Below are 20,845 nucleotides of genomic sequence, written 5' to 3'. Positions count from 1 at the left end.
AACTAGTATTCATTGGTTTTCTATATGCTAGGTCCTTGTTAGATGTTTTATCAGTTCATTGCTGAGCAGTGCTTAAGTATCCTTTATTATCTGCTCTTTAAGAGTGTAGCCTGACTCTAAGCATTTCTCCTTTGAAACTAGCACAGTGTTAGCTTTGTCAGTAGAGGGCCACGAGGGGGCATTTTAGTGGAAAGGAGCTTTTAACTCTTGATGGAGCTGTGTTTCTATTTTTGTTTCTTCTTGCTGGTCCCACAGGGCTAAAAGTTTCCCAGTGCTTGCAGTGTCTCAGAGAGCTTGCAGCCCCAGTGCTGGCTGGTGACTGCCTTTCTGTGGCTCTCCCCAGCATTCACAGAGCTCACCCCAAACCTGCTGTGTGCAAGTATTTCCTGCTTGCCAGCAGTTGTGGAACAGCTCTAGCCTGAGTGACTCAGCCGAGTCTTCACCACCCAGTGGGCTGCAACCACATCTTCTAAGCGAGTCTGATTTTCAGCAGTCTCTCTTCCTGTTCCACATTTTTTGTTCCTTGGGTATTGTGGTTATCCTTTAGAGTTCTCTTTATACCTTTAAAATCTCTATATTCTTGGATGAAATGATTGGATGGCATCGTCGACTCAATGGACATGAGTTTGAGCAAACTCCAGAAGATAGTAAGGGACAAGGAAACCTGGTATACTACAATTCATGGGGTCGCAAAGAGTTGGATATGACTGAGCAACTGATCAACAACATTACCCTCTTATAGTTAATAATTCTTTATATTATACTTTTGCTGTTATATTTTTTTGTGTGGATTTTCTCTTTTGATTGGACCCTTGAATGGATCATGTACTTTCTAAGAGAATATTATTACTCTTTTGCAGGATATAAATGTTCCTATGTAAATTATTTAAGATTTGTGTAAAGGCAGTGTATAATTAAGGGATAGAACAAGAAAAGCTGATACTGTATATCAAAGGCAGGGAAAGGTCAGGGCGGGCTGGGGCCTGTATAATGTAATAGTGTAATGATTGACTAGGGGCTAAGATGAGGGGAGGCTTTCTTATAAGAGATTGAACCCGTTCTGGAGGAGGAAACTGGTGTGATATGTGGGGAGAACAGTGAGTGCTCTGTCAGGTTGGTGAAGCTGGTTTGTGAAGAGAAGTAGTGAAAGGTAATGTAGATGTAGTACTTTGGGCAAGATCATGGAACGTGGTTAGTACTAAGCAGAGAAGTGGAAATTTCTCTTTGCTTACTTACAGGAAAATACAATGGATTTTGAATAAGAGCTGACTTAATGAAAATATTGTTAGTGTTCAGAAAGAAAGATATATTTATATATATAAAAATATAAATGAAGGAAGTTTAGGATGAAGTGTAGAAACCTATTTATCATTCATTATTTTCTTAGCAGTTAATCCTATTTTCTCTGTTACTATGTTTTTTCCTAGAAGTATAGCATAAAGATAAAATTTTCATTAATACAGAAAATTCATAGGACATTGTTTATCTAGATTTTGGACTGTGGTGTTTATGAATATGGAATTTGTTTTCTTTGGCTTTCTAAGTAAAAGCTGCTAAGTACTTGCAGCCTGTTTTTTAATGAATTGAAGTAGATAAGAAGGTCCTAGTTTTTGTATTTTTTTTTTTAAAGCCAAGAAGCTGTTAATCTGTGGGATAAAAATAGGATTAATTTTTAAAGGGCAAAAAAACCAAAACAAAACAAATGCCGTGTTTATTTCCTAAGTATTTATCATTATCCATTTGGTGGTCCTCATGTAAGATGGCATTCATGTAGTCTTTCTTTCTTTAAAGTACAAATCTATTGCATGCCTGCTGTAGAACATTCAGTGAATATGTGTGAATGAAAATAAAACAGAAGACAAAGTACAGCACCCCCCTGCCCCAATAACACAGTTGACATTTTCTATGCATTTTTGTTTTCTTTCAATTGTATCTACATGTTTATGTGTTCATATATGAATACACCCACTCACTATACCAATGCTTTTATTTAATATAAATATATATTTTCATAAGTGAGTATAATATTTTATAACCTGTGTATTTACCTAGCATATTCTATTTTCCATTAAATGTTTTTAATAATATCATTTTTAATGACTGCATAAGTATTCATCAAACTTTTGTCATAATTTTACAAATTGCCTATTATTAAAATTTTAAATACTTTTTCTTTTCCTTATTTTAATGAGGAAAATGAGAGTTTTTTAAAAGCCTTTATCTTTGTACATACACGTGATTATGTAGTGTACCTTCCTAGATTTGAAATTGCCAGAGCAGAGGCATATAACTTTTGAAAGATTTTTGATTCTCATTGGCAAATTGCTTTCCAGAAAGGCTATACTTTTTAAAAGTTTGAATTATAAGGATTTATGTTTTTTTCCTCTGTCTTAAATGATATATTTGAGAACTCTGTTGCTCAAGAGACTGTAAGGAATATTTGTAAGGCCACACTGAAGAATTCACGTTTATTAGAAATTAGTACATTATATATATGTGCACACAGATGTTTCATTATTAAGCCTTGAGATAGCTAAATTACAGCTGAATAGAACTAAACTCATTGGAAACCTGAGGGATTAGTTAGCTGATAACTAAACAATAGTAAATATGCTTAAATTATAACGTGAAGAATGAGGAAGTACATATTACAGACTTTGTTGATTCTATGTCTTGGTAGCCAGTTATTCTGGGAGACTGTGGAAGTTTTAGAAGTTGATAAGAATAGCATAGTGTTCTCTGTGTTTGGGATGATGGAAGGGAATCTTGTGTCAAACAGGCAGCTACCTCTATGGTGCCTACAGGGTAAATTGCCACTATATGAAGTCAGATGGCAGAAGGATTTAGATGGCTTTTTGATGCTACTGCTTGTTTCCTCCTTTTGGGAACTGTGAAATAAATGCATGATATTCCATCAGTTCAGTTCAGTTCGGTCGCTCAGTTGTGTCCGTTGCGACCCATGAACTGCAGCACACCAGGCCTCCCTGTCCATCACCAACTCCCGGAGTTCACTCAGATTCACGTCCATTGAGTCAGTGATGCCATCCAGCCATCTCATCCTCTGTCATCCCCTTCTCCTCCTGCCCCAAATCCCTCCCAACATCAGAGTCTTTTCCAATGAGTCAACTCTTCGCATGAGGTGGCCAAAGTACTGGAGCTTCAGCTTTAGCGTTATCCCTTCCAAAGAAATCCCAGGGTTGATCTCCTTCAGAATGGACTGGTTGGATCTCCTTGCAGTTCAAGGGACTCTCAAGAGTCTTCCCCAACACCACAGTTCAAAAGCATCAATTCTTTGGCGCTCAGCCTTCTTCACAGTCCAGCTCTCACATCTGTGCATGACTACTAGAAAAACCATAGCCTTGACTAGACGGACATAAGTTGGCAAAGTAATGTCTCTGCTTTTGAATATGCTATCTAGGTTCTTCATAAATTTCCTTCCAAGGAGTAAGCGTCTTTTAATTTCATGGCTGCAGTCACCATGTGCAGTGATTTTGGAGCCCCCAAAAATAAAGTCTGACACTGTTTCCACTGTTTCCCTATCTATTTGCCATGAAGTGATGGGACCAGATGCCATGATCTTCATTTTTTGAATGTTGAGCTTTAAGCCAGCTTTTTCACTCTCCTCTTTCACTTTCATCAAGAGGCTTTTAGCTCCTCTTCACTTTCTGCCATAAGGGTTGTGTCATCTGCATATCTGAGGTTATTGAGATTTCTCCCGGTAATCTTGATTCCAGCTTGTGTTTCTTTCAGTCCAGCATTTCTCATGATGTACTCTTCATAGAAGTTAAATAAGCAGGGTGACAATATACAGCCTTGACGTACTCCTTTTCCTATTTGGAAGCAGTCTGTTGTTCCATGTCCAGTTCTAACTGTTGCTTCCTGGCCTGCATACAGATTTCTCAAGATGCAGGCCAGGTGGTCTGGTATTCCATAGCACTCTGAAAATGTAGCAATAGTCTGGTTACATTGACAGAAGTTCATTTAGCAGAAACATTTTATAAAAATGAAATATCAACACTTCTAAAACTTTATTTAGCTTGCATTGAATATCCTTGAAATGCTGAAACAATCTGGCAAGGTTTTATTTTGTGACTTCTAATGATCAAATTGGAATTCCTACAAATTAATATACTTTGGTTATCCCATTTTCTTAATAAGAAAATTTTTGTAGCTTAAAAGTGCAACTGGCTGTAAATGGCTAAATGGTCCTAATGATAAATATCATACTATATAAATAAAATGTGAGACAAAACATTTTATTTCAAAGTTTATTTCATAATGGAAGAAATAATTATTTGAAAGCCTATAAGTCATTTAGAGAGCACTATTTGAAAATTGACGGAAGTCATAATTGATGCAGACTTGTAAAAATAATTTAAATCCACTAATGCCATAATGTGTCACTGAAAAAATAGTGATAGCCATGGAGAAATAAGTCACTACGTTTGTGAAGAAGCTGAGGCCCAATAACACTAAGTCACTTATCTAAGATCTCAGATCTGGTCCTTCTTAAAAGCCATAATTGATCTGTTCTGCTGTAGTGAATCTGAAAGACATCTTTGTAGTTCAGCCATGGACTGTAGAATGTGAGTATAACCAAGAACAGAAGCATTCTGCTTCTATAAATTGGTTTGTGATCCAGAATATCTTATTTGAAAGGAAAGGACTTAATTTCTTCAAAACATACAAGGATAGTTTATGCTATGAATGTGCAGTCTGTGAAAATCGGGAGCAGGGGAAGAAGAAAAAAGAAAAGAATTTCGGGTTACAAGAGAAGAGGAGAACTAAGAAAAATTAAGGGAAAGTAATGTCAGTGATGATCTCTATAGTAAATTTATTCTGTCCCTGGCTTAAATAACTAACAGTATTATCACTTGAAATCTTCACAAAAGTTCTGAACCATATAATACCCACTGACCAGGAATTGGTCAGACTTGAAATCTTGAAATTTTTATTTCTTAAATAGTTGAAGCCCTCCTATGTGCTATGATTTGAACTTGTAAATTGAGGGTTAATTGAGCTGGGTTGACGGGTAGTCAATGAGTGGTTAGTGTGCCATGGAAACAGTTACTATGTTTAAAGGAGGAGACACAGAAGGTTGATTAATTCTTCAAGTTTGTCAAGAAGAGAGGTCAAAGTGTAACCCTTTTAACACTGGGTTCTGTAACACTACATATAATACATTTAGGGGAGTGTTAAAATTACACCCTAGGGAAAAGTATTTTACAATAAAATTTGTGTTCTACCTTAAGTGTGATAAATGGGTATCATTACTTGAAATGTAAATATTTACATTTTTGTAATATATGTCTTCGTTAACATCCACAGGGACATGAGAAAAACTAGATTTTTTTTTTTTAAAGCTCCTTGGACTAATATCAGCAGTTAATGTTCAAATCTCAATTTTACACTTAGCTCTGTATGACTTTGCTTGCCACACAAAGAGTGTGTTTGAGGGTGGGAGTATGAGGAACTGGGAGGTTGAGATTCTTTATGTTCTTTTCCTCCTCCTGTTAGATTTTCAAATGAATATTTATTAAGCCAAAGGTAGTGGAGTAGATTAGTGATTTCAAACCAGGTATCTGGCAGCTCTATAAGACTGTAGAGACTATTGCAGATTCAAGGACAATAGGAGTGGTGATGAGCTGTCAGCTTAGCGGAAGAGGCTCCAAGTCGGTGAATCTGCTTTGTGTCAGATTCTCAGTTCTAGAAATTTTGGCATTTTACACTTCAGTCCTCACAGTTACCCTGCAAAGTATCCTTATTCCTTGAGCAAGTCCAGAATTCTTAGTACATTGCAAAAGGTCACACAGCTTGCTTACATGATGATCTTGGAATCTGAGATCAGAAATTGATTCCAGTGCCTGTACTCATAGCCCCTCTCTGTGTTAAAATTATGGATGGGGAAAGACTAATACACTCCCTCTGTAAATCAGGCCAATAATACATTTCTTTGGTTGTTTGCTGGAAGACCTTTGTTTAGCAAGAGTAGAGATAATTTAGGGTGGGAATCTGGATTGAACCTGGCTCTGCATGATCTGTTTGACTTTAAGTTACTAATTGTGCCTCAGTTTCCTAATCTGTAAAATAGGAATAATAACAGATTGTTGTGGAGAGTAAACTAATTTGTACATATTATGTACATTGAACAATGTCTGTTACCCCCTATGAATTCAATTCATCTATTCACTTGTTGATATCTTTCTATATCTCTGTTCTGGAAGACATAGTCTTTTAAAATTAAATTTAATACTCAGAATAGATTGGTATCATTTTTAGCTTTATTTCTGTTATTATATTTTCCCTTTTGCTTATGTATCTATTTGGTCATATTTTATGTGATATCATTTCAGGTTCCTATATGATAGTGGACTCTTCAGATCATGACCCTGGAGAAAAAGCCAGACTTCAGCTGCCTACAATGAAGGAGAACGACACTCATTGTATTGACTTCAGTTACCTGTTATACAGCCAGAAAGGGCTGAATCCTGGCACTTTGAACATATTGGTTAGGGTGAATAAAGGACCTCTTGCCAATCCAATTTGGAATGTGACTGGATTCACGGGTAGAGACTGGCTTCGGGCTGAGCTAGCAGTGAGCACCTTTTGGCCCAATGAATATCAGGTAATCATCTGTTCTTTTCTATTTCATGATTTGATGTCCTTGGATCTCACTGTGTATATAATACTTAGAGGTAAATACTGGCCCCGTAGGGATGAGAGATGATTTCTTTAGTCCTCCTCCACCACTGTTCTTGAGAAAATGTTTAAATACATTGGCACAAAATCTTCAAAGTATAGAAGATATTTCAACATATGGGAAAAGGTAGTTTAGGTACAAAATTTGTTGGTTGTTTGGCAAAGAGCTGCTTACTGCCAGACATATTTCTGTATCTGTGTTCTGGAAGAAATAGTCTTATTGAGTTGAGCATAATATTCAGACCGGATTGGTTCAATAACTTCCTGAAAATAATATTCAATAAATAAAAATGAAATAGGGCTTCATGAAATATGTTATCTAAGGAGAGGCATCTTCAGTAATTTTAAAATATTTTGTCAGTTATGTAAAGTTAAAAAAAAAGCAAACAAAACCTCACCAAGAATTTGAGTTCCAGCTTCAACGTAAAACTAAAGGATTTTAGTAAGAGTTTAGAGTCTTCATTCTAGTGACTAAGTGACTGCTTCATTCTATCCCATTGCCACTTGACTGTCTAATTACAGAGTAATTAGACTCTGTACCTGATAGGTACATGACCTAGTAGAGCTTTTCCAGCCCAACCATTACAAAAAAAAAAAAAAACACCAACAAAAAACGTGGTCCATATGTTGGACCAACCAAACGAGGTCTTTGGATTCCACTCCCCACAAATGCTTGATTTAATTATGAGTAAACTGGACAATTAATAGTGTCAGTACCTACATTGTGAGTTGTGTGACTGAGTTTATATTGTTTAACTATGAAAGACCATTTACCAGTTTGGAAAGTTGTTAAGTAATCTTCATGTGAGGTTCAGTACCTGGTAACAGAAAGTTACCTCTCCTGAAAATTCACTTCTGTGCTAAATCTTGGAATTTAAACTTTTAAAAGATTTGCCTATTTGTAGCTTATTATAGAGCTTAACAGAGATGGGTTATGTAAAAGTCTATTTTTATTATCATTGCTGAATAATTTATAAGGTAATAACAGTTTTATTTCTGCTTTTAAAAAAGGCATGTTAAGCTTATCTTTATTCCTGGGAAGAGGGGCGAGGGAATCAATCCATTGTTTTAATTGCTTTGTTTTTGAATTGATTTTTTGTTTGTTTGTTTTATTAGAAGTCTCTTCATAATTATAGTTCTAAAGGTAAGGTTCTCCATTTATGGTTATGGGTCTATGAAGATTTCAGTGGATTCTTATTAGGTGCTAGTTGATTCCATTATTCCTGAGCAGAAGGCTGTTTCTCAGCAATCCTGGAGAGCCATCTGCTTCTTCAGGGCGCACAGGTCTGGGAGGGCTGCTTATGTGGTGGGTGAGTGGATGGAGCTGTGTAAAACCAATGCTAAAAGCACTGAAGCAAGATTAATGGGCTCATCTCTGACAACAGTGGGCTGATGGCTGTCATTGCTGGGTCAACCTCACAGCACATTGTATTTATATTAATTTATTTATAATCTGTTACTGGAGCTTAACACAACACTGAAAAGAAAAAGCTCTGATTCAGCAAAATAAAGCTGTCAATGAATTCAGCCTCCTTAAAATAAGTTAAAGCTCAGATAACAAATGTAGCAGAAATATTAAAAATTTGGATTCTAGAGTCTAGTTGCTTATATTCAATACTGATTTTTGTTTGCTACCTGCATAGACAGTTCAAAAGAATGAAATTGTTAGTTATATCTTTGGAAATAAAAACCCATAGAGGTAGATTTTGGTAAATTCAACAAATAATGTATCTGTGGTATCATACTACTGATCTTTTGTAACTTAGAAATAGCATACATTATGCTTGCTCCTATCTTTTGGTAAGATATATCTTTGAATCATTGATATAACATTTTCTTTCTCTCTGTCTCTCCTTACTGTTTTTTTGCCAACTTGTAATTTCTATTTTATTTTGTTATTTTTAATTAAAATATAGTTGATTTAAAATGTTATGTTAATTTCCGCTATACAGCAAAATGATTCAGTTATACATAGATCTTTATCTTTTTAATATTCATTTCCATTATGGTTTGTCCCACTTTACTGAATATAGTTCCACAGTAGGACCTTGTTGTTTATCCATTCTATTTGTAATAGTTTCTATTTGCGAACTCCAAACTCCCAGTGCATCCCTCCTTCCCTCAGCCCCTCCCCCTATAACATTTCCTTATGGTGCAGATTTCTGTAATGTTACTTTTAATGTTGAGTTATAATACCAGGAACTGGGTGAATGTTTCTTTGTTCAGTCTCATTTTTCATGACAAAGCTGCTTAGGTTACTTGTACATGCGGTACTTTCAATAAAACTGTGCAAAAGGAACCTGTGCAAGTTTCAACCTGGCCAATGAGATCTTTTTGGAGATCTCTTTGAGAAAATGATTGCTAAATACATAGAACCTGTGGGTAAATGTCTCTTTGTTGCAGTCTAAAATTTGAGCAATAGATCATTTCTTACGTGATTACTTCCACATCCTTTTCCTTAACCTGCAAAACTTAACAATCAATGAGAGAAAATAACAATATAGAATATTGTTTATTCATGTGCTTAGTGCTCAATAAATTACTTGATTGATGTTTTCATCAATTTTTGTCATTTAGATACTGGTAGTATCTGTATATCAGTTATTAGAAACAACTGTATTTATGTAGGATTTTGGCTGTTAGGAAATAACATGAAAAACTTTTGCCTATTGCTTAATGCAGAAACTTTGTGTATTTTTAAAATTAAAATATAGCCATTGCAGTGTGCCATTTTATAAGTCTACTCTTTATTCCTAAAGAAATACCATTCATTTTTAATTTTTCCAGACTCTAGGTTAAGTAGAATTGTGATATTCATAGAAATTGATCTCCTTGGTTCCACAATTTTCTCAACTTCTCTTTTCCGGAGATCTTACACTCTCTGGACTTCTTTAACCTTTTTTGTTTGTTTGTTTTAACTTTCTCAATTTTCTAACTCTCTTTTCTTTTGTTTGTTTGGTGAAGATGCCTATCTTTCTTTGCTTGAACCATTCTGTATCTGACCACCCATCTTGTACAACCCCTTTTCACCCAACTTTAATAATAACAACAGAAGCAATCAAAAATAGGCTGAGAATACTACTACTTTTAATTATTAATAGTATGGGATAACCTTTGTATAAAAATCATGATCCTGGAAGTGAAAACAAATGGTCCTCACAAGCCAGTCCTTTTCTTTTCCATTTTTCTGTTGAACTAAATATCTGAAAAAGATACAATATATCTTTGGTATGGCTTTCCCTTCCCACAGATTCCATCTTATCAGATGCCTAAAGAGAAGATTGATGTGGTAATTTAATTACTAGTTTTCAACCTCAAGAAACCTCAGATTTGAAAAAAACTACATGAAATTGTGAAATAAAGGCAAAAGTGATTCTTTGAATAATTAATTTTGGTTACCTGGAAGATTAGGATAAGGGCCCATGGACACTTCCTAGGTGAATCTTGACTCTCCTATTTAGCAGATGTACAGCCTTGGGGGTGTTCTTTAATCTCTTTGACTATAGTTTCCTCATCTGAAAAATGAGGATCACAACAGTACCTGTCTCACTGGGTTTTCTAAGTATTAAATGAGCTAATACATACAGAGTGTTAAGAAAACACTCTATAGTAGTTGTTAACTCTATAGCAGTAAACTACTCATATAGTGGGTGTTTATCATAAATTAGGTTAACATTATGTTGAATAAATAAAAAATAACGTGAACTCTATTGGATTTAATAACTGCTCAGCATTTTTCTTTAATTATGGAACATACTATGTATTTTTTTAAATAGCAGATTTAGGTTCATAGCCAATTTGAGAGGAAGGTATAGAGACATCCTTATGTATCCCTGGTTCCCACACATGCATAGCCTCCCCCATTATCAGCTCCTACCAGAGAGGTATGACTGATGAACCCGTGTTTGTTATGATAGATGAATCTGTATTGACACATCATGGTCACTCAGGGGCCTTTCCCAGTGACGCTAGAGGTTAAGAACCTGCCTGCCAATGCAGGAAACATAAGAGACTCAGGTTCAATCCCTGGGTTTGGAAGATCCCCTGGAGGAGAGCACGCAATCCATTGCAGTATTCTTGCCTGGAGAATCCCATGGACAGAGGAGCTACAGTCCATAGGGTCTCAGAGGGTCAGACATGGCTGAAGCGATATAGCACAGCACAGCACAATCACTCAAAGTCTGTAGTTAATTTTAGGGTTCACTCTTGGTGTTATACATTCTAAGACTTTAGACAAATATATAATGACATGTATTCATCATTATAGAATCAGAGTATTTTCACTGCCCAAAAAGTCCTTTGTGTTATACCTCCCCTCTTCACGCCACTCTCTTTTTCTCTGGGTTTTAATTTATTAAAATGTCTAATTTTTGTACACATTATTAACACATCATGCTAACTTCTGGAGATACATAGGTAAAATCCCTCTTTTCCTGTCGCTTACAGTCTAGCTTGGCCCTTTAAAAAGGTAAAGATAAATAAATGTAAAGATAAAAATGTTAATCAGAGGTGGGGTCTGCCTTTAAGGAGCCTCGTCCAGATGGGCATGTGAGATATGCGTAGATAAAACTTTGAAACAATATATATTTAATAGCAATTATTAAATGACGTAAGGGGGATAGATATACAATGAGGTGGGAAAAATGAAAACAAAAGAATTATTTCAAATATAATTTGAGACAGAAATGGAACTAGAATTCTTGCCTCTTGATTTCTCTGTTCCTTGATTAGTTTGCTTTCTAGTGTATCTGTTTTGGTTAACCAGCACTGTCTATAGTGAAACAGGATGAGCAAATGTGAATTTTATTTCTGACATAAGCGTTGCAGTGATACAATACTACGTAAGGAATTATTTCTCACCTGTGTCTTCAGAACAATAGATGTCTTTTTAGCTTACTGTGTTAATTATAGAAAGTATCATATTACATGCATTTTATTTGCCATGGTTATAAGTTGCTAATTCCTCCTATTTTTATTGACCTTAAGTAAGTACTGTAAATTTTTAAATTGCTCACTAAACAGAAGCAAAAAGAAAGAAAACAAAAAACAACTCAAATATCATGAGGTATTATCTTAGTGGTAAATCTGAACTGAAGAATAGCACACCTCTAAGAATATAATTTTCTCTACTCTGGAAATCTGACCTGTCTTGAATGTGTAAAACTAAATTCTGCTTTGGGATTAAATCCATTAGTTTCTTAGTGAACAGTGAGGTTGTTACCAAATGAGGCAGGCAAACATAACTTCCAAAACTATTAGTGGAAACCTAATCTGCTGTTTTCCATTAACTGGGTGCACATCATTAATCACAAGAATGATGCGTGATGAAAACTGCAGGGGTTTGGCCTGAAATTGGAAAGTGATAATATAGCAAAATGTGCCTTTTTTTTCTCACCCCCTAATTCACTGAGAAATAAACACTGAACTTTTGCAAGCCATTTTCTTAACATTTTCCACTGGTTTAAAAAAAAAAAAAACTGTAAGAACTGGACAAGCATGAGGTCTTTTATTTTTGTTTCCATTTTAAAGGTTTATGTTAACATGTATTGCACTGATATTTTGGCAGTGGAATGTTTGTTGCACTCCAGAGATACTGCTGCTTTGGATCCAAGAAGATTGGGACTTAAACCAAATGACTGTTTACATAAATAAAAAGTCTCTAAAAGATTGCTCTTGAAGTAGAGGGGCTGAAATAAGAGCATGCTCATGAACCATCCATGCAAAGCATGAGGAAAAGAGGATAGCACTCCTGTGCCATAGCTCTTGGGATGCTTCCAATTTTTATTGGTCTTTATCCAACCATGTAGAGCCCCACGGAAGAAAGGAGGGTAGCAATATTTTTCTTTCCTAAATGGATTTTCTGTCCTAGTCTGCTTGAGGAACCATAACAAAATACTACAGGCCAAGTGACTTAAACAACAGAAATTTATTTCTCTTATTGTGTGAAGGCCAAAGATCAAAGTGCTGGTCTATTTGTTTCCTGGGGAGAGCTCTCTTCTTGGCTTGCAGATGCCTACCTTCTCCCTGTGACCTCACATAATAAAGAGAGAGTGCTCTGGTGTCTCGTCCTCTTCTATGGGCAGCAGACCAATTGGATTAAGGTCCCACTCTTCTGACCTCGTGCTGAGTCACTTCAGTCATGTCCTACTCTTGTGACCCTATGGACTATAGCTTGCCAGGCTCCTCTGTCCATGGGATTCTACAGGCAAGAATAGTAGAGTGGGTGGCCCCGCCCTTCTCAAGGGATCCCCACCCAAGGATTGAACCTCAAATGCCTCCTGCATTGGAGGCAGGTTCTTTACCACTAGCACTACCTGGGTTCTTAATTACTTCCTAAAGGCACAGTCTCCAAATACAATCACATTGGCAATTAGGATTTCAGCATATGAATTTGGTGAGGTGTCGCAGGGGACACAATTCAGTCCCTAACACTAGGTATCTCTTATAGGTGTAACGTCGTCATTTACAACCATTATAAATGACTCTGGCTCATTATTTTATATGACGGTATTGCAGATATTATGAGTTTTCTGTTCAGTAGTCATTCTACTCACTTTTTTCAGATACTTTTCCATCTTACTTACTTCCCCAACTTACTTTGCAGATAGGAGTGGCACAGCACTAGCCAATGAATTATGATGGAAAGTCAGCTGGGAGACTTCTGGGAAAGATGTTATTCCCTGATTAAAAAGAGATCCATGTTGTTGCATGAAAACATGATGCTTGGCCCTACTGCAATTATTTTGTAACTCAGAGAAAGAAAATAACACATTAAGGGTAGCAGAAGAAAGTATGGAAGGAACCAGGGTCCTACTCTCAGACAAAATGACAACAACAGCAGCAATAAAAATAATATTACAGCAATTTTTAGTTGAGTATTCTCCCATGCAGTTTAAGACATCCTATTATATCATGTCATATCTTTGTTGACCTTTTAGACAATCCTACCTCTCAACACATTGTTTGTAGATAGCACAAGTGAGATATATGGCAAAATTATTTGTATCTATCCATGGGATCGCTAAGTCGGACACGACTGAGCGACTTCACTTTCACTTTTTACTTTCATGCATTGGAGAAGGAAATGCCAACTCACTCCAGTGTTCTTGCTTGGTGAATCCCAGGGATGGGGGAGCCTAGTGGGCTGCCGTCTATGGGGTCACACAGAGTTGGACACGACTGAACCGACTTAGCAGCAGCAGCAGCGTGAATGAAGCAGTTAATAATTTTCAGTCCAGTTGCAGAGAGAAGACAAAGCTATATACCTGAAAATGTAAATAGGACTATGATAGAATGAGTCAATGATTGAAAGGAATAGAAAGAAAGGAAGGAAGGATAATTCGTTGAGTTTCTACTATGTTTAGAAAACACTGAGCTGGATACTTCCATATATGTCACTTTTACCTTGTTTTAATACTTGATCAAGTGTTAAGTGAATGTTTTTTATCTTCATGCATGGACTAAGTTGCTAATTATGAAATGGTCAAAATTATTCCCCTTTATCTCTTTACTAGTTTAATTTTGCTTTAAAAAAATTGGACTTCAGTCATATCAGTGACATCTGAAGTTAATCATAACTTAATAGGCTTACTTAAGTTCTGGTAATAGTATTTGCCTAACCTTGGCATTCTGGGTCATTTTTACAGTAGCACCATACTTTCTGTTTGATGGGCTGTTAACAAAACAGCTTTCTGCTGCTCAGTTTTACTCTTAGTGATTCCCTGTTTGTTTCACTGAAAGTACTCCCAATAGATTTGACATTATTATTGTCATTGTTTTTCTTTAAAATTATCATTCTGCGAGGGTGACTTCTGTCTGGTTGTGTCAGTGATTTATTATAAAACACCTGCTTTACTTTTCCTTTGGACTCTGTTTGCTTTGATTCATTGATGAAAGTTACAGTGTGTAAACAGATTAAGAAAAGAGTCCTAGTAACACAATTAGTCTTTCCCATTCTGTTGTTTTCCTCTATTTCTTTGCATTGATCGCTGAAGAAGGCATTCTTATCTCTTCTTGCTATTCTTTGGAACTCTGCATTCAGATGCTTATATCTTTCCTTTTCTCCTTTGCTTTTCACCTCTCTTCTTTTCACAGCTATTTGTAAGGGCTCCCCAGACAGTGATTTTTCTTTTTTGCATTTCTTCTCCATGGGGATGGTCTTGATCCCTATCTCCTGTACAATGTCATGAACCTCATTCCATAGTTCATCAGGCAATCTATCTATCGGATCTAGACCCTTAAATCTATTTCTCACTTCCACTGTATAATCATAAGGGATTTGATTTAGGTCATACCTGAATGGTCTAGCAGTTTTCCCTACTTTCTTCAATTTAAGTCTGAATTTGGCAATAAGGAGTTTATGATCTGAGCCACAGTCAGCTCCTGGTCTTATTTTTGTTGACTGTATAGAGCTTCTCCATCTTTGGCTGCAAAGAATATAATCAATCTGATTTCGGTGTTGACCATCTGGTGATGTCCATGTGTAGTCTTCTCTTGTGTTGTTGGAAGAGGGTGTTTGCTATGAGCAGTGTGTTTTCTTGGCAAAACTCTCTTAGTCTTTGCCCTGCTTCGTTCCGCATTCCAAGGCCAAATTTGCCTGTTACTCCAGGTGTTTCTTGACTTCCTGCTTTTGTATTCCAGTCCCGTATAATGAAAAGGACATCTTTTGTGGGTGTTACTTCTAAAAGATCTTGTAGGTCTTCATAAAACCGTTCAACTTCAGTTTGTTCAGCATTACTGGTTTGGCATAGACTTGGATAACTGTGATATTGAATGGTTTGCCTTGGAGACGACCAGAGATGATTCTGTCGTTTTTGAGATTGCATCCAAGTACTGCATTTTGGACTCTTTTGTTGACCATGATGGCTACTCCATTTCTTCTGAGGGATTCCTGCCCACAGTAGTAGATATAAATTAGAGATACCAAGGGAACATTTCATGCAAAGATGGGCTCGATAAAGGACAGTAATGGTCTGGACCTAACAGAAGCAGAAGATATTAAGAAGAGGTGGCAAGAATACATGGAAGAACTGTACAAAAAAGTTATTCACGACCAAGATAATCACGATGATGTGATCACTAATCTAGAGCCAGACATCTTGGAAAGTGAAGTCAAGTGGGCCTTAGAAAGCATCAGTATGAACAAAGCTAGTGGAGGTGATAAAATTCCAGTAGAGCTGTTTCGAATCCTGAAAGATGATGCTGTGAAAGTGCTGCACTCAATATGCCAGCAAATTTGGAAAACTCAGCAGTGGCCACGGAACTGGAAAAGGTCAGTTTTCATTCCAATTCCAAAGAAAGGCAATGCCAAAGAATGCTCAAACTACCTCACAGTTGCACTCATCTCACATGCTAGTAAAGTAATGCTCAAAATTCTCCAAGCCAGGCTTCAGCAATACGTGAACCATGAACTTCCTGATGTTCAAGCAGTTTTAGAAAAGGCAGAGGAACCAGAGATCAAATTGCCAACATCCGCTGGATCATGGAAAAAGCAGGAGAGTTCCAGAAAAAACATCTATTTCTGCTCTATTGACTATGCCAAAGCCTTTGACTGTGTGGATCACAATAAACTGTGGAAAATTCTGAAAGAGATGGGAAAACCAGACCACCTGACCTGCCTCTTGAGAAATCTGTATGTAGGTCAGGAAGCAACAGTTAGAACTGGACATAGAACAACAGACTGGTTCCAAATAGGAAAACGAGTACGTCAAGGCTGTATATTGTCACCCTGCTTATTTAACTTATATGCAGAGTACATCATGAGAAACGCTGGATTGGAAGAAACACAAGCTGGAATCAAGATTGCCAGGAGAAATATCAATAACCTCAGATATGCAGATGACACCACCCTTATGGCAGACAGTGAAGAGGAGCTAAAAGGCCTCATGATGAAAGTGAAAGAGGCAAGTGAAAAAGTTGGCTTAAAGCTCAACATTCAGAAAACGAAGATCATGGCATCTGGTCCCATCACTTCATGGCAAATAGATGGGGAAATAGTAGAAACACTGTCAGACTTTATTTTTTGGGGCTCCAAGATCACTCCAGATGGTGACTGCAGCTATGAAATTGAAAGACTCTTACTCCTTGGAAGAAAAGTTATGACTCACCTAGATAGTATATTCAAAAGCAGAGACATTACTTTGCCGACTAAGGTCCGTCTAGTCAAGACTATGGTTTTTCCTGTGGTCATGTGTGGATGTGAGAGTTGGACTGTCAAGAAGGCTGAGCGCCGAAGAATAGTCAAGGCTATGGTTTTTCCTGTGGTCATGTATGGATGTGAGAGTTGGACTGTGAAGAAGGCTGAGAACTGAAGAATTGATGCTTTTGAAGTGTGGTGTTGGAGAAGACTCTTGAGAGTCTCTTGGACTGCAAGGAGATCCAACCAGTCCATTCTGAAGATCAACCCTGGGATTTCTTTGGAAGGAATGATGCTAAAGCTGAAGCTCCAGTACTTTGGCCACCTCGTGCGAAGAGTTGAGTCATTGGAAAAGACTCTGATGCTGGGAGGGATTGGGGGCAGGAGGAGAAGGGGATGACCGAGGATGAGATGGCTGGATGGCATCACAGACTCGATGGACGTGAGTCTGAGCGAACTCCGGGAGTTGGTGATGGACAGGGGAGCCTGGCGTGCTGCCATTCATGTGGTCGCAAAGAGTCGGACACGACTGAGTGACTGAACTGAACTGAGCTGAACACAATTACTATTGCAAGTATATGACAGAAGTCTCTTCTTATTCTACTATATCATACTTGTTTTCATTTAGTGTAGTAGGAACTGCCAAGTATCCCTTCACTAAGTTTTTGAGAAATATTTCCATGAATTAATGCACTTCCCATTTAACAGATTGGAAAAATAATGAGCAGTAATCAGAATTAGGCAATGTTTTTTCAGTTGATGACATTTCTTAGGAGTTTGTTTCATCCATGGGGATTGAGGAAGACGGATGTTTCAAACAGTGGAATAGATGCCCATATTTCTCTTGCTCACTCACTTGTGTTCAGCTCAGCTTGTTAATTCCAGATTAATGCAGTTCTGATTCCTTGTTTTCCATGCCTCTTTATCCATCCACTCCAATATTCTTGCCTGGAGAATTCCATGGACAGAGGAGCCTGGTGGGCTGCTGTTGATAGGGTTACAAAGAGTTGGCAACTGAGCACCCACAAATGGGCTGATCTTCATTTACCAAGATGAACAAAAGTATATATCCTACCGGGGCAGATTGATTATATTCTTTGCAGCCAAAGATGGAGAAGCTCTATACAGTCAGCAAAAATAAGACCGGGAGCTGACTGTGGCTCAGATCATGATCTCCTGATTGCCAAATTCAGACTTAAATTGAAGAAAGTAGGGAAAGCCACTAGACCATTCAGGCATGACCTAAGTCAAATCTTTTACGATTATACAGTGGAAGTGAGAAATTGATTCAAGGGATTAGATCTGATACAGTGCCTGAAGAAATAAGGATGGAGGTTCGTGATATTGTGTAGGAAGCAGTGATCAAGATCATCCCCAAGGAAAAGAAATTCAGAAAGGCAAAATGGTTGTCTGAGGAGGCCTAACAAATAGCTGAGAAAATAAGAGAAGTGAAAAGCAAAAGAGAAAAAGAAAGATATACCAATTTGAATACAGAGTTCCGAAGAAGGGCAAGGAGAGATAAGAAAGCCTTCCTCACTGATCAGTGCAAAGAAATAGAGGAAGATGGTAGAATGGGAAAGACTAGAGATTTCTTCAAGAAAATTAGAGATACCAAGGGAACATTTCATGCAAAGATGGGCACGATAAAGGACAGAAATGGTATGGACCCAACTGAAGCAGAAGATACTAAGAAGAGGTGGCAAGAATACACAGAAGAACTATACGAAAAAGACCTTCACGACCTGGATCATCACGTTGATGATGTGCTACCTGATTACCTGATGTAATCACTCACCTAGAGCCAGACATCCTGGAATGTGAGGTCAAGTGGTCTTAGGAAGCAGCACTACAAACAAAGCTAGTGGAGGTGATGGAATTCCAGTTGAGCTCTTTCAAATCCTGAAAGATGATGCTGTGAAAGTGCTGCAGTCAGTATGCCAGCAAATTTGGAAAACTCAGCAGTGGCCACAGGACTGGAAAAGGTCAGTTTTCGTTCCAATCCCAAAGAAAGGCAATGCCAAAGAATGCTCACATTACCGCACACTTACACTCATCTCACAGGCTAGTAAAGTAATGCTTGAAATTCTCAAGCCAGGCTTCAGCAATACATGAACCGTGAGATTCTTGATGTTCAAGCTGGTTTTAGAAAAGGCAGAGGAACCAGAAATCAAATTGCCAACATCTGCTAGATCATTGAAAAAGCAAGAGAGTCCCAGAAAATCATCTATTTCTGCTTTATTGATTATACCAAAGCCTTTGAGTGTGTGGATCACATCAAACTGGGAAATTTTTCAAGAAATGGGAATACTAGACCACCTGACCTGCCTCTTGAGAAATCTGCATGCAGGTCAGGAAGCAACAGTTAGAATTGGATATGGAACAACAGACTGGTTCTAAATAGGAAAAGGAGAAAGTCAAGGCTGTATATTGCCACCCTTCTTATTTAACTTATATACAGTATTCTCAGTATCATTAGAAACACTGGGCTAGAATAAGCACAAGCTGGAATGAAAGTTGCCGGGAGAAATATCAATAACCTCAGATATGCAGATGACACTACCCTTATGGTAGGAAGCAAAGAAGAACTAAAGAGCCTCTTGATGAAAGTTAAAGAGGGGAGTGAAAGAGTAGGCTTAAAATTCAACATTCAGAAAACTAAGATCATGATATCTGGTCCCGTCACTTTCTGGCAAATAGATGGGGAAACAGTGGAAACAGTGACAGATTTTATTTTGGGGGGCTCCAAAATCACTTCAGATGGTGACTGAAGCCATGAAATTAAAAGATGCTTGCTCCTTGGAAGAAAAGTTATGACCAATTTAGACAGCATATTAAAAAGGAGAGATATTACTTTGCCAACAAAGTAATCTAGTCAAGGCTATGGTTTTTCCAGTAGTCATGTATGGGTATGAGAGTTGGACTATAAAGAAAACTGAGCACTCAAGATTTGACGCTTTTGAACTGTGGTGTTGGAGAAGACTCTTGAGAGTCCCTTGGACTGCAAGGAGGTGCAACCAATCCATCCTAAAGGAAATCAGTCCTGAGTATTCGTAGGAAGGATTGATGCTAAAGCTGAAACTCCAGTACTTTGGGCACCTGATGCAAAGAACTGACTCATTAGAAAAGACCTTGATGCTGGGGATGATTGAAGGTAGCAGGAGAAGGGGACTCCAGAGGATGAGTTGGTTCGATGACATCACAGACTCAATGGGCATGAGTTTGAGTAAACTCTGGGAATTGGTGATAGACAGGGAGGTCTGGCGTGCTGCAGTGCATGGGGTTGAAAAGAGTTGGACACAATTGAGTGACTGAACTGAACTGGGACAGAATCCCTAACCAAACACAAAAGTACAAGATACAAGAATCATTTCCTTCATTTTCATTTACTAATCCATTTAATCTGACAATGCTGTACCATTTATAAGTACAATATCATATCAGTAAGAAAATTATAGATAACAGGTTAAAATCAGTTCCTCCTCAGTTATTTTGTCTGCTTACTTTGATGGTTAATTAGAATTGGTGGTTGTTTCCATAGCCTTTCTAGTTTCTGTACAACTGTGCCTCCTCTGTCCATTTTCTTGTCAGACTGATTTTTCTTTATCTTAGACTGCATGTGGTGTGTAACAAAATACTGCCTCATCAAGGGAAAAACAAAACTAAATGGGGTGACAGTATGTTTCTATCTAAAATTTAATTTTTTTGCTGTGGTGATTTCAGTTTCCATTCTTAGAACATAATGGAAAAAGGAAAGGTGGTAATTATGTCTTTTAGTGTAAGCTTTTCAAATGAAGGAATGTAGTTGGTAGAGAATACAAAGGAAATGTCAGACATATTTGTAGTTTCTATCTATTTTACTATTCTTTTTGATAATGTATAGAATAATTATTCTGTTGTTAGTAATACAAGTGGGAAATTAAAGGAAAATAAACTTTGGACTTTGTAAAATAAAACATCCACTTATGTAATCTAGTAGACAATTTGTGGTTCGTTTTAGCTGTCTTGATTTCC

At 37.3% G+C, this 20,845-nt stretch overlaps 1 protein-coding gene across 12 annotated transcripts in view; it reads left to right on the top strand.

Moving 5' to 3' along the window:
- The window catches only part of PTPRK (protein tyrosine phosphatase receptor type K), a 618,756-nt gene that overhangs the window by 222,753 nt on the left and 375,158 nt on the right, over nt 1–20,845 (top strand). For all 12 annotated transcript variants that reach the window (XM_027972455.2, XM_060419596.1, XM_060419594.1 and 9 more), the window contains exon 3: nt 6,354–6,625. In XM_027972455.2, coding sequence (XP_027828256.1) covers nt 6,354–6,625 — 272 coding nt within the window. The remainder of the gene's footprint in view (nt 1–6,353; nt 6,626–20,845) is intronic.

The sequence above is a fragment of the Ovis aries genome, chromosome 8, assembly GCF_016772045.2.
Source record: "Ovis aries strain OAR_USU_Benz2616 breed Rambouillet chromosome 8, ARS-UI_Ramb_v3.0, whole genome shotgun sequence".
In the NCBI taxonomy this organism is placed as follows: Eukaryota; Metazoa; Chordata; class Mammalia; order Artiodactyla; family Bovidae; genus Ovis; species Ovis aries.
The sequence above is the reverse complement of the archived record's forward strand: the minus strand, read 5'-3'. Positions and strand labels throughout refer to the sequence as shown.